The sequence below is a fragment of the Solanum stenotomum genome, chromosome 3 (genome assembly GCF_019186545.1).
Source record: "Solanum stenotomum isolate F172 chromosome 3, ASM1918654v1, whole genome shotgun sequence".
Taxonomy (NCBI): Eukaryota; Viridiplantae; Streptophyta; class Magnoliopsida; order Solanales; family Solanaceae; genus Solanum; species Solanum stenotomum.
In genome coordinates, this window is record NC_064284.1 from 17,232,640 (window position 1) to 17,244,915 (window position 12,276).

General features: G+C 32.8%; 2 protein-coding genes across 4 annotated transcripts; both read right to left on the reverse strand.

Moving 5' to 3' along the window:
• Positions 1 to 775: 775 nt before the first annotated feature.
• On the reverse strand, positions 776 to 4,597 carry LOC125859667 (protein phosphatase 2C 57). 2 transcript variants are annotated; one of them, XM_049539455.1, is made up of 11 exons: positions 4,136 to 4,596; positions 3,625 to 3,753; positions 3,424 to 3,526; positions 3,205 to 3,315; positions 2,705 to 2,784; positions 2,548 to 2,601; positions 2,284 to 2,400; positions 2,139 to 2,193; positions 2,022 to 2,054; positions 1,887 to 1,933; positions 776 to 969 (listed from the first exon to the last, which is right to left on the reverse strand). In XM_049539455.1, exons 1-11 carry the CDS (start codon positions 4,486 to 4,488, stop codon positions 846 to 848), a joined length of 1,206 nt encoding a protein of 401 aa, XP_049395412.1. In that variant the 5' UTR covers positions 4,489 to 4,596; the 3' UTR covers positions 776 to 845. The 2 variants fall into 2 exon arrangements, with proteins under 2 accessions (XP_049395412.1, XP_049395413.1); XM_049539456.1 differs by lacking the exon at positions 2,022 to 2,054 and having other exon boundaries at positions 4,136 to 4,597.
• A 299-nt stretch (positions 4,598 to 4,896) lies between these two features.
• On the reverse strand, positions 4,897 to 9,090 carry LOC125860661 (protein PLASTID TRANSCRIPTIONALLY ACTIVE 7). 2 transcript variants are annotated; one of them, XM_049540662.1, is made up of 4 exons: positions 8,949 to 9,090; positions 8,775 to 8,828; positions 8,615 to 8,677; positions 4,897 to 5,459 (listed from the first exon to the last, which is right to left on the reverse strand). In XM_049540662.1, the coding sequence occupies exons 1-4, from the start codon at positions 9,000 to 9,002 to the stop codon at positions 5,127 to 5,129; spliced, it is 504 nt and encodes a 167-aa protein (XP_049396619.1). In that variant the 5' UTR covers positions 9,003 to 9,090; the 3' UTR covers positions 4,897 to 5,126. The 2 variants fall into 2 exon arrangements, with proteins under 2 accessions (XP_049396619.1, XP_049396618.1); XM_049540661.1 differs by having other exon boundaries at positions 8,615 to 8,689.
• Positions 9,091 to 12,276: the final 3,186 nt, after the last annotated feature.

Genomic DNA, 12,276 nt, shown 5'->3' on the forward strand with positions numbered 1-12,276 from the left:
AATTGTTTGTACATTTTTTACATTTTCGAAGGAGGAGTCTTGGTGCAATGGTAAAGTTGTTTCTGTATAACCTACTAATCATGGGTTTGTGTAATTGAAACCGCCAAAGGATTTATTGGTGGACCTTTTCATAGGTGTAGCGTAATTATTAGTAAAGTAATTGGTTAAATAATTGATATTTCACTTATAATTACAATTCTTTTGCCTAAATGGAACAAATCTAGCATACAAATTCTAAAGTTATTTCAATGGGTTCAGAAATCACATGTATTTTTTAAGTTGCATACATATTTACTCAAGAAGAAAACTTTTTTCAGTATTGATAACTTTTAAAACCATAACATGATGATGTACAAGGTAAATCCAAGTGATTCTCGAAAAAAAGTTAAATTACATGTAATTCAAACCAACCGACTTTTACCTCCATAGATGAATGGCTGGAGTTATATAGCGTCAGGGGTTTAATTGGATCCTCTTTGTTAGGAAATTATGATGTATAAATAGGGTAAAAGTACAATATTTTTTTGTTATATTATATGTAAAGCATTAAAATGAGAATTATCATTATAAGGGTGTCATATTTTCTATACAAATATATATTTCTGGTGGCCAAGATCATTTGAATTATGTATTAAAGTTGTCATCATAGACCCTTAGTTAGTTCACTATTCATTCCACATTTCAACAGTTAAATTTGGAATTTTCCATATTTTTAGAATATGCTATCTAAAATGCTACATAACTTAATTACCTTGACAAGCAAATGTACAAGGTATAATTGAAGCTTTATGTTCCTTTTCATACAAAAATACTATATACAATTAACTAATATTACTATCAAACTTCTAAGGGAACATCATTGTTGATAGCCATATTCCAATTGACACAAAACTGATTGTCACTAAAGCTTGTCCCAGTTCTAACACAACATTCTGTTTCTTCACTGGTAAATTTCTCCAATCCGTCCTCCTGTCGATATATCGAAACAAATATAAAGTAAATACATAATCACTATAATATATAGTGCTAAATTGTTAGGGAAAAAAAGTAAAATAGAAAAATCTTGTGGATATGTAGACCACAATATAAGTACTAAAAGAATGTCAAACTTTGGACAAAAATGTAAGAAAAAAAAGCTCAGCCACTACAACTTAATGACCTTTTCTAATGGTGTGTAATCACATTATGTCTTCATCAAAAACTTTATTGTATTGACTTTCTTGTAGTTGATAATGATGATCAAAAGGAATTTCACAGCTAAATAAGTTTGACTATGTATCAAGGGGTTCATCTGGTCTCTTTTCGTTGGGAAATTACATTGTATATATAAAGGTCATAATTATTTTTCATGTATCTGTTATAGATGTTGAATCCCTTTGTTTTTTTCGTGCTTTTACTTCTTTATACTTTCAACTCCGTTGGTGAAAATCCTAGTCCAGCTACCTTTACTCAGAGGGTACAAAGAACTATCTAGCCTTAAAAGAAACTACTCCCTCCGTCCCTTTTTAGTTGTCCACTTTAGAAATGGCACACAGATTAAGGCAACAATGATTAGCACAGTGAAGTTACAATTTTACCCTTATGACAACTTTTCACTTCAAAATTACAACCACTTATTTGAATTAAAGTGAAATAAATTGGAGGGAAACAACATACACTTTTACAATTTTCAAGAAGTGTAAATAAGGGTATAATAGGAAAAAATTTGTTGTCCTTTCTTGATTTGTCAAAATGGACAACTAAATAGGGACAACCAAAAAAGGAAATATGGACAAGTAAATAGGGACGGAGGGAGTATTAATTTCATTCTCAAGTCACCTACCAACACCTTAAGTTTCTGAAATTATCAGTAAAAGTACATTGGTTGCAAAAGGTAAAGTGCATACCCCAAATCAGCTATGACAATGCTGACATTATCTTGTGTCCGTCGATCCTGAAATGCAAGATCAAACAGCTAAGTATATATACTTGTGTGTGCATTTGGAGATCGTTAAGTACAGAATGCAGAAAATTTTTCTTACCAAGGCTAACCGTGCAAGAGCTTCACAAGCTATCTGTTAGGGGAAAAAAAAAGAGACAAGTTATATATAGTACTACAACATTGCACCCAAACCAATTAGGCAGATGATATTTCTTACCTGAACATTACCATGCTCTCGAAGCTGGTTCCTAACGAAATCTACTATTTCATCACTGAAAAAGTAAGACGAAAAACTCTAATGAGATTATGATCTTTAAAAGATTCAATTGGATGTAGTGTCTAATAATCCTGTTTTTCCAGACCTTTTCATGTAATCCCATAATCCATCAGATGCTAATAGTACAAATTCGGTATCTGATCCAAGATTCACCTGTAAAACATCTGGAGATGCTATAACCAAGTCTCCCCTGAACTGAATCCTAGAAAAATAAACAGAAACAAAGCTTTTACTTGCAAGAAGTCATAATGATACTGAGAATAGACAGCTTGTACTTCTCGGTGATGCATGAGCTAATGCAGCATTATCATCAGTATGATTTGCAGCTCAAGCAAGAAATGGAAATTACCGAGAAATGAACTTTTCAGACCATCTGCGTTCTTTAACCCCTTTCTCCAACATCCTAGTAAGCAATGATCAGAAAGAACGCATTATTTTATTTTTCCAGGGCAACCAAGAAATGCAATGCTTCCTATCAGTTTAACAGAAAATCAGAAAGAACGTACTCTTTCTTCTTCGTCTTAAATCTCATATCACCAAAAGCACGGGATACTGAAATATCATTACAAATTCTTCCATTGACAATCTGCAGACATAATATACATTCAGTGTCAACACGCACGCTGAATAATGTGCATCCTGAAAGCAACAGTACTGGACTCCTAACTTGCTCTTTCTCATATACTCCTCCCGTTTCAATTTGTTTGCCTTACTTTCATTTTTAGTATGTTTCTAAAAGAATGTTTCTTTCCTTTGCTGACAACTCATTAATTTCAACTTTCCACATGTTATGTTTAAGACCACGAGATTGATATTTTGGTAAATTCTACATATCTTTAGTTTAGTACCACAAGATTCAAGTCTTCTTTATTTTCTCAAACTCCGATTATTTTGGAAAACCATTTACTTGTTAGTTTTTGACCAGTATTTCAAGAAACAAGTAGATGAATAAAACAATCGACTATTCTAGGGGACGCTGGGAGGGGTCTAAGTGTAGGAAACACACCCATCCACCTGCTTCATTTATTCTTCTGATTTCTTGGAGAGAAACCTTGTTGTTTCCATAGGGCCTGTGTGAATTGGTTAGTATCTCTGCTTTTCCAGATCGGGACAACACCTGCATTAACATTCAGGGATTCCGATGGTTAAGAAAACACCTATCCATCTCGAAGAACATATCAACAATAAGCATTTCATTGTCAGCAGGAAATGAATGCTCATTTACCACAGATGAATCTCCAACATGTGCGATGATCAGTGTATCATTCCCAACAAATAGAGCAGTAGCTGTCGCACCAGATTCATCTTCCTTCTCGCTACTCTCAAGCCTTTTCCAAAAAGAAACAGCATCTAAACCTCCATATAGCGTACAATATGAAACTACATGGATTCTTTTTTTTTTCATTTACATGCTGCAGTAGCTTACCGGTTCAAGAGTTTCCTATCCGCATTTTCAAAAGCTTCTTGTAGTGCCTTCCTGATTGCATTTAGGTCCTTTCTGTTCAATAGCAGCCCACCTTGTAATGCTGTAACACATTCTTTATACAGCTCTTCCCTATTAATAGTGCATCCGTTATCCAACTATGCAGAACTTCCAAAGTAAATCTTTCTTTAAGACACACAGAAACTACATAAATCTCTTTATCTAGTAAAAGACACTCTAAAAAAAAGGTTACTTTGTAGGTTATGTTGAATCATATAATCCTTCATATAAAAGAATCACTTACTTAATCATATATTTAACACACACACCTCATGTGCGGGTCGGATTCTTTCTTTATCTGTCAGCTTCGATATCACACTGAATTGTGTGATCATCTCAATTAAAAAGGCCTAAAGCTCAAGACTTTTAGACGAGAGTACAGACACACAATTCAACAGCTCAACAACGAAAGGGCCAACTACATATGCGACAATTATTGATTTTTTTGACATACCTAAGGAACTTGACAGAGGAGAAGCCAGCATGGCCATCAAAAACAGCAGCATAAGTGAAGCCATCAAGATCATCCGATTGAATGATGACAGCATCATCTTCCATCTCTTCACGCGGACCTTGGACCATAGTTGAACCCCATCTGATGCCAGAAACACTGGTAAAAGGAGCTGGCGCGTTGATTGCAATTGCAGAGCAGCATCTTCCTCTGCCCTCTCCACCTCCACCTCCACCTCCACCTCCGCCTCCACCTCCTCCAAGAGGCTTCTGTATTATGCTCTTTTTGGCAGTAACTTTGTAACTGCAAATTTTGTTTAAAAGAACCTTTTGCAAGTGGGGACTAGATAAGGCCATTGATGAAATATGGGGGAGTCTTGGTTTTCACCAGACTGAAGTTAGTGTAAGATCGTTCCCCAGTAAGCAGAAATTTGCTTGGTTAAGGTTAACCAAGGATAAGAAGACTTGGAAGGCAGAATCCATAACTGATTTTTAACCAATTATTGACCACTTGTTGATTGCCAGTTGGGTACTTTTGTTGAGTATGGGCCAGAGAATTTGGGCTGTAAACCTTCTTAAGAAAAGCCCGTGGAACTTTCAGAAGCTATATGCATCAAGTAGTGGCCCTCTATGATTGAGTAATTGTGCCACGACATTATTTAAAGTTTTAAGTAATTAAAAAAGTGACACTTTTGTTTAAGTATACAAAATATGCTTGACACAATGATCAGCTAATAATCTGTCTTAAAAAAGGAAATTAGATAGTATGGAAATGAAAATGTATCTGAAAACAGAATGAAAAATGTTTGTAAAATACTGTACTACTTTTTTGCGATGAATAATTAACCACTAATTAAATACAGAAACAGACCCTCTTCTACCATTAAAAAGTGTTTTTTTTTCACCTCTCATCTTTTGGCATTAAATCCCTCAGGTGAAAGTGTATATAATAGAGAAGTGCTATATGAATACAGAAAGTATAGCTAACTAATGCTCTATAGTAGTTCGTCTTTCAAATATCCAGGGCCTGGCTTGAAGGGGTCAGAGTCCATGTATGCTTCTGCGCGATAAACTCCAGCATCATTCATACGATTACTAAGCACGTGAAGGATAGCTTTCTTCGCACCATATTCATCTCGGTTGTTCTCAACATACTGTTTGGCCTCTGCTGCGATCTCATTGACAAAATCAAACCGGTTGTCCTCGTTCAGTAATAATCTATGAATGTCCATTGTCAATAGTTTACCCCCATCCCTTATCTTCCTCACTTGCTCCTCAAGGAATGGAATCCTTTCCATTTTGGCATCTAATGTCTCATCTTTTTTCGTCTGAAACCAAAATTAGAATAAGTAAATATACTATCAAGCCCAACAAGCAGGCTATAAGTATAATGGATAACAAATTTTCAGCATGATTCAAAACAAATATTAACGATAAAGACTAGATTCTTTTCTCGCCCTTCCACCATCATAGTTGAAAGAGAAATAAGAAAGGCTAGAAGTTTTTAAATCCTAATCTATGAAGGTACAAAGTTTTACAAATGACAAGTCAACCACTGTGGAATTATTTCCACAGAATAATCAGTATACCCCTCTCCGTAAGTATGCAATCTAATCACAATCGTGTTAACCATTATCAAGGAGTAGTACTGTTGTGTTTATCTTATGGGGGCTTGGAAGAAGTTAATGTTTTGCCTAGAGAATAGCAGCTAAGAAAAGCTACATAACACACTTGCACATAAAAGCTTAGAGATGTTGGAACTAAAGATTCCATCCTCCATCCTTACAAAGATTGAAGTCCACCAACCAAGAGTACACATAGAGATAAAGCCCTGAGTAAGGGGTCCATCACTAGTCACTGACTGGAAAAACACATAACAAATTCCATGCTCATGTAGTACTTTGAATTGCTGAGAGTTCATCTATTACTTAAAGAAAATTCAAAAGTTATAGCATACGGGTTATCTCGAGTTCCATAATTTTGATTATACTGAATACTGATTATTTTGAAGTCAAAACAGTCAAAGTAATTATTTAACTTAATATATATAGTAAGCTAGCTGTTAGCTTTTAGAGTTAGTTTCATGGATTAGTAATAACTCAGTGTTATCACTACAAAGTTTAGATACACAGGTATGTTACTCAGGTTTTCAAACATAAGAAAATATCTATTTCTCCATAACTTTCTCTGAGCTAACCCCTTTTTTCATCAACTCAAATCCTCTATTCTAGAACTATAAAAATGTTTGATTAGGCAATAAACCCAACTGTTCACCATCGAAGCATACCTTCAAGGTTAAATACACTCTATTCCTAGTCAGACCATAGAAGATCACCAAATGTTAGTGGATACTCTAGAGATGAATCACTATATGAAGTGAGAAAAACCAAGAGATGAAGGCTAAATTGTGGAGGAAAGAAATTATAAAAAATCCCCAAAGTTGTGTAATAAAGCTTGATGGATAAAAGGAAAATTTTAGCAAAGGCTGAAACAACTACTCCCTCCGTTTCACAAAGAATGACCTCCTTTCCTTTTTAGTCAGTTTCAAAAAGAATGACCTCTTTCCTTTTTTGGTCACATTTTACTTTTTGCTTTCCACGTGGCATGTTTAAGACCACAAGATTAAGGACAATTTTGTACATTTGACATAACTTTAATTTAGGACCACAAGATTCAAAAGTCTTCTTTATTTACTTAAACTCCGTGCCAAGTCAAACTAGGTCATTCTTTGTGAAACGGAGGGAGTACAAGTTTGTCTCAAGAACCTAACCTTGACAAATATGGGTAAAAAAGTTTGGGGACGTTTGGTTTGTAATGCAAGAATCCTTTATGAAGTGATCAATAATGAAATAATTGTTATGCAGTGATTATTAGTAATGAAAAGATTGTTACAAATGAGTTACTTAGTCTAAAAGGGCAGTTTATCTTTAAATAGTTTAATCTTTACATTGCTACTACATGTGCTATTATTTCTATCAAGCATAAAATAATATTAAATTCATGCATAACTAATTCAGGTATTATTTAGTACTGCCAACCAAATGTTGCATTTTATTTATGCGGCGATAATTTTTTCCGTATAGGGCTGACCATACACTATATTATCTGATGGACCGATGCAAGAATTATGCTGAGATCAATTGTTCCTATACCATCAGCCAAAGGACCCCTTAAAAATATCATTATTCCATGAACAACCAGGAAATAACAAATAAAACTGGAATGACATAAAGAAGATTCATGCCTATGGGCATGGATGACATGCACAAATCAAGAAATAACAAATAAAATCTTAAACTATGGGGAATATGCTAGCTTTCACTCTTTACTAAGGGGCCTCATATGAAATCGTGAGACAGAACCATCTACCAAGGAATGACTTGTACTTTTAATTCAGATTACTGCTCAAAAATGATATACAGATGGTAAAACATTTTGTCTTTGCAGCAACCACAAAACCAGAATATCGGAGTATGGACATGATCAACTGTAAAAAGAACCCAGTCAGAACTTAGCCGCATACATACAAAGAAATCCCTATTAAATCAGAAGCCATACCATGACATCTCGAGCCACAGATACTCGGGATATAGTGTTCAACCTAAATCATTTGGACATACAACTAAGTCAGGATAACAGTACACTGTCCAAACTTGGTATTATCTACTTGCAGGGTCCAAACAAGATCAACACGTAAATGCAATACAGTGAAATCATCATTTCCCCTGCCTTCAATTTCTAGTGGGTCAGGTTTTGCATTAGCATCCGGAGAGAAGTGATGTACTAACAGAAAGCTTGAACCCCTGATGTGGGAGATCTGTTAGGTTTCAATATCTATCACTTTGCTTACAGTGGTTTGTAGTTAATGAATACATAAAGCCCAAGCAAAAAGGAAGGATGGCATCAAATGTGGTTATCATCCCTTTTCTAAAGACGATACAATCAAGCTCAAGTAACAATTCTAAGAATTCAAAAACTAATTAACCAAGAAACTTATCGTGCAAATCAAGGCACCCAAAATGACCAAAAAAATAAAATAAAAGTCCAACCTTTAAAACAAAACAGCAAGCAAAAATGAAGAAAAGTATTATCAGCCTACAATAATAGATCAAACATAGTCTAATATGTCTACCACAAATATGGTTTTCACTAGCGTTCTACTAAAAACGCTAACTGTGTAAAACGTATTTATGCTCACTTAAAAGCTAACTACAAGCAATTGTCTATGCCTATGACTCTATAGTAAGCATGACTTGATGTAAGTAACCTGCCAAAATCAGTGAACTGACTACAAAAATCGACTGTGCATATAGCTTAAATCCTTTCAACTATAGCCTATACAAGGCAAGCACAGTACTTACGAAACGATCCTACTCTTATATCTAATTCCGGTAATTTCAATGGTGCACAGCGGAAAATAACATTAAAAACAAACAGAATGAAACGAGCAGGAAAACGCAAGAATTAGAATTCCTCAGCTCACCAATTTTCTTCGCCTCCATATTCGCCTTTCTCCACGGCCTTCATTTTTAGAATTCGACGCACTCTGTACACCAAACTAAAACAAAAGTTACAAACACTTGTGCAAAAAAAAAAAAATTACAACTGAAAATAGACTAGCGACGGAAACGAAGAACTATCACCTGCGCCCGAATGGAGAAGTTCACGCGTTTAGTATTTTCAACTGCTGCAATTCTCTGCATTGAAGACAAATTATCATTCTCCGGATTCACAAATTAAGAACGGAGACTCAAACTGGAAATCGGCGAAGATTCCGGCGAATATAAAACAGAGTAAAGATAGAAAGAGGAGCTTACGGGGAAAGTTTGTAGTGTTGAAAAGCTACTGAAAGTCAGGGTTGATGCTGCCATTGTTTTTCGCCCTTCGATTGAGCTCTTCTCCCTCTAATGAAAGGGGATAACGCAAATGATATCCTACTGTTGTTTTTTCAACTTTGCAAGTTAATTTATTGGCAGTTAGACCCCTGATGTTTGAAAATGTTCCACTTATGCCTTGGTTATTCATAGAGTGATCATTTGTTTCTTGATTTTCGGAATTTTAGAGCAGTTTCACAAATATAACATCCTGCAAGCCCTCTTTTTGCAATACTCCCTTCTCTCTCAATTTTAGCAACAACTAAAAAAAAAAAAAAAACATAAAGTCATCACTAAAATTGTCTGAAATTTTCAAAAAGACATTTTAACTTTGCGGGTATTCTATTACCCTATTGAACAACTTCAAAATAGCATGTACACCCCATTTTTCACCCAATACCACTTATACAAAAATATTTATAAGTCACGCACTAATAGTCAATTGCCACGTGTTAAAAGTAATTTTTAATTATTTTTATTTGATTTCTTTGGTTTTCTTTTTCATGTATTCTTTTTCTCTTTCTTCTTCACCTCAATTTCTATTCCATTTTTTTTTTGTCTTCTTCTAATCCATTCTCTTCATCCTTGGAAAATTTTATTTCATGTTCTTTGTTGGTTCCTTGGAATGGACTTTTCTTTAAGCTTTGTGCCCCTTTAGCAACCAACATTCACTTCTGCCTACTTACTATTACCAATTAATTTATTTATGAAAATAAATATCATCAAATAATTAAAATCTAAATATTCAAAATATCATCAAGTCAAAATTTGAAATTTAAATCACCACTTTCTCCAACTCCTTACTCCCAAATCAAGTTTTTCATAGTTTTACTATTCTCAAATCTCAATCTTGATTTGTAGGAGGAACTAATTTGTTTTTCAAAAAAAAAGGAGAAGAAGAATGAACACAATAACATTAGCTTTTAAAAAAACAATGACCAGAAAGAAAAAAAAATAAAGGAAGACATGATGCCCCAAGAAATATGGGTAAGCTAATGATGGTAGGGAAGATGAGAAAAAATATTTGAAAAAATAAAAATATTCCTAATAAAGTAAAAAAAATTAATACATGAGTTTTTATGTTTTTCTTTTAAAAAAAAGTCAAATTGGGGTGCCACATTGCAATTTTACGTTGGTCTAAAGCTGTATCAAGAGTCTTCATGCGCTTATATTTTGTGACAACATGAGTAGTGTTAAAATTAGTCAAAATAGTATATTTATTGTGGATTTAGATAGTTCCGTGGGGTAATAGGACACCTGCAAAGTTAAAGTGTCTTTTTGAAAATTCGAGACAACTTCAATGGTGACATAAGTCTTTTCTCCAAAAAAAACTATAATCATTTTAAGCATTCAAGACATTAGTTATTAAGTATTTAAATATTTTTATATTAATTTTTTTTAATAATGCTCAATTTTTAATAAACAATTAATTAAATAAAGATAATTTGGTAAATAATATCTTTTATTTAATAAGCATGAAAAGAATTAAAACAATATTTACTTTGAGAAGAAGAAAGTACATTATAATTGTACATGTACATCTTTTAAAAATAAAAGTCGAATACATTTGAAAATATCAATTATATATGAATGTATGTGAAGTGAATGTTATATATATATATATATATAGATATATATCATCTAAAATGTATATTGTATGTATGTTATCAGTGTATATCAAGTACATGTTCTTAAATATAATCATAAGCATACAAATTAAAATACAATTTTCATAGATATGACATACAAGTGTGTTATATAGAGAGTGAATATTGAAGAAGTCACTGGGAAATTTCTAATACAAAATTGATAAAAAGTACATTTTTTGGGAAAAACTTCGACAAAAACTTAGCAAAAATGACATGAATTTTGGAAAAATTGCAAACCTTCAAAGATGGTTATCTCCAACGAAGTAATGTTGATTCTTTAATAGCCAACTAAAACGTCGATACACCAAAAGCAACTTATACTTAAAGAAAATATTCAATTATCTTATTTTGTACAGTTTTGAGGCTTTCGCTCTTCAACTCGATGGGTTCAAACCTGTATCTTGAGTCGCCTTCCTAATATCACTAGATTCCACCAATGATATATCAAAATGAAACTTTGAAAATCAACCATGATTTGAAGATGAAGAAAAGTTATGTATAAGGTGCTAAATAGTTAGGAATATAATCTGAAAAGAGAGAAGAGTAAGGTTTGGTGAGAAAGAAATAAAAAAAGACTAAATTTTGGTGAGAGAAAATAACAAATATATGCTTCTATTTAGGTGTGAAACTATGGAATGTTGTGTAACGGTAGAATTTACTAGAAAATTCATAGTCATAATTTCTGAAAAATATAGCTAAGATGTATAGATATAGTAGCTATGTTAACATTAATTTTTTAATGCCGGGAATTTGTCAATTTTTGTTTTTCTTGATTAAATAAGTAATTAAGATGTATAGATATAGTAATTATGTTAACATTAATTTTTTAACGCCATAAATTGATCGATATTTATTTTTCTTGATCAAATGAGTAATTTTAAATTCTTGAAATCCTCTTTATTTTAGAAAATATAGGTATATATGAATTTTCCTCTAGAATATTGCAATTCACCATTTTGATCTTTCAATGTGCATTTACTATAGTTTGTATATATTATTCACCATGAAATATTGAAAATGCTTAAATAAATGGAACAAATATTTTAAATGAAAATCTTACCCAATATAAACAACAACTCATTAACTCATAAAAGAATTTCATAGAAGATAAAAAAATAATTTAAATATATATCAATAAGATATGTTTATATAATTTCATTTTGTACCTCAAAAAGTTACAAGAATGAATTGTAAATAGAAATAAATAATGAATTTCAACAAATGGATTCAAGGCTTCATATTAAAAATTTAACTTGAAGTAACTAATTTTGTTAAGTCGTCAATCAGTGAATCTATTTATTTTTTGATCAAAGGAGTAATTTTAGATTCTTGAAATCTTTCCTAACCTCATCGTTTCAAATCTTTTCAGCATATATTTATCGTAACTCATAAATATAAAGATACTTAATAAATTAAAATAATCACAAAAATCATGTATAATACGCACTACAAACTACATAGTACAAATATTAATTCGTTAGTTATCGGCTGAAGTAATTAGTTCGGCCAACAAACAGCGGCCCCAATTCAAGTATGACAGGCAAGTCTAACAAAGAAGGAACCTTCCGTCTTTTCCTTAAACTAAGATAGTCGATAAAAAAGTACTCTTCCAAAAAACGACG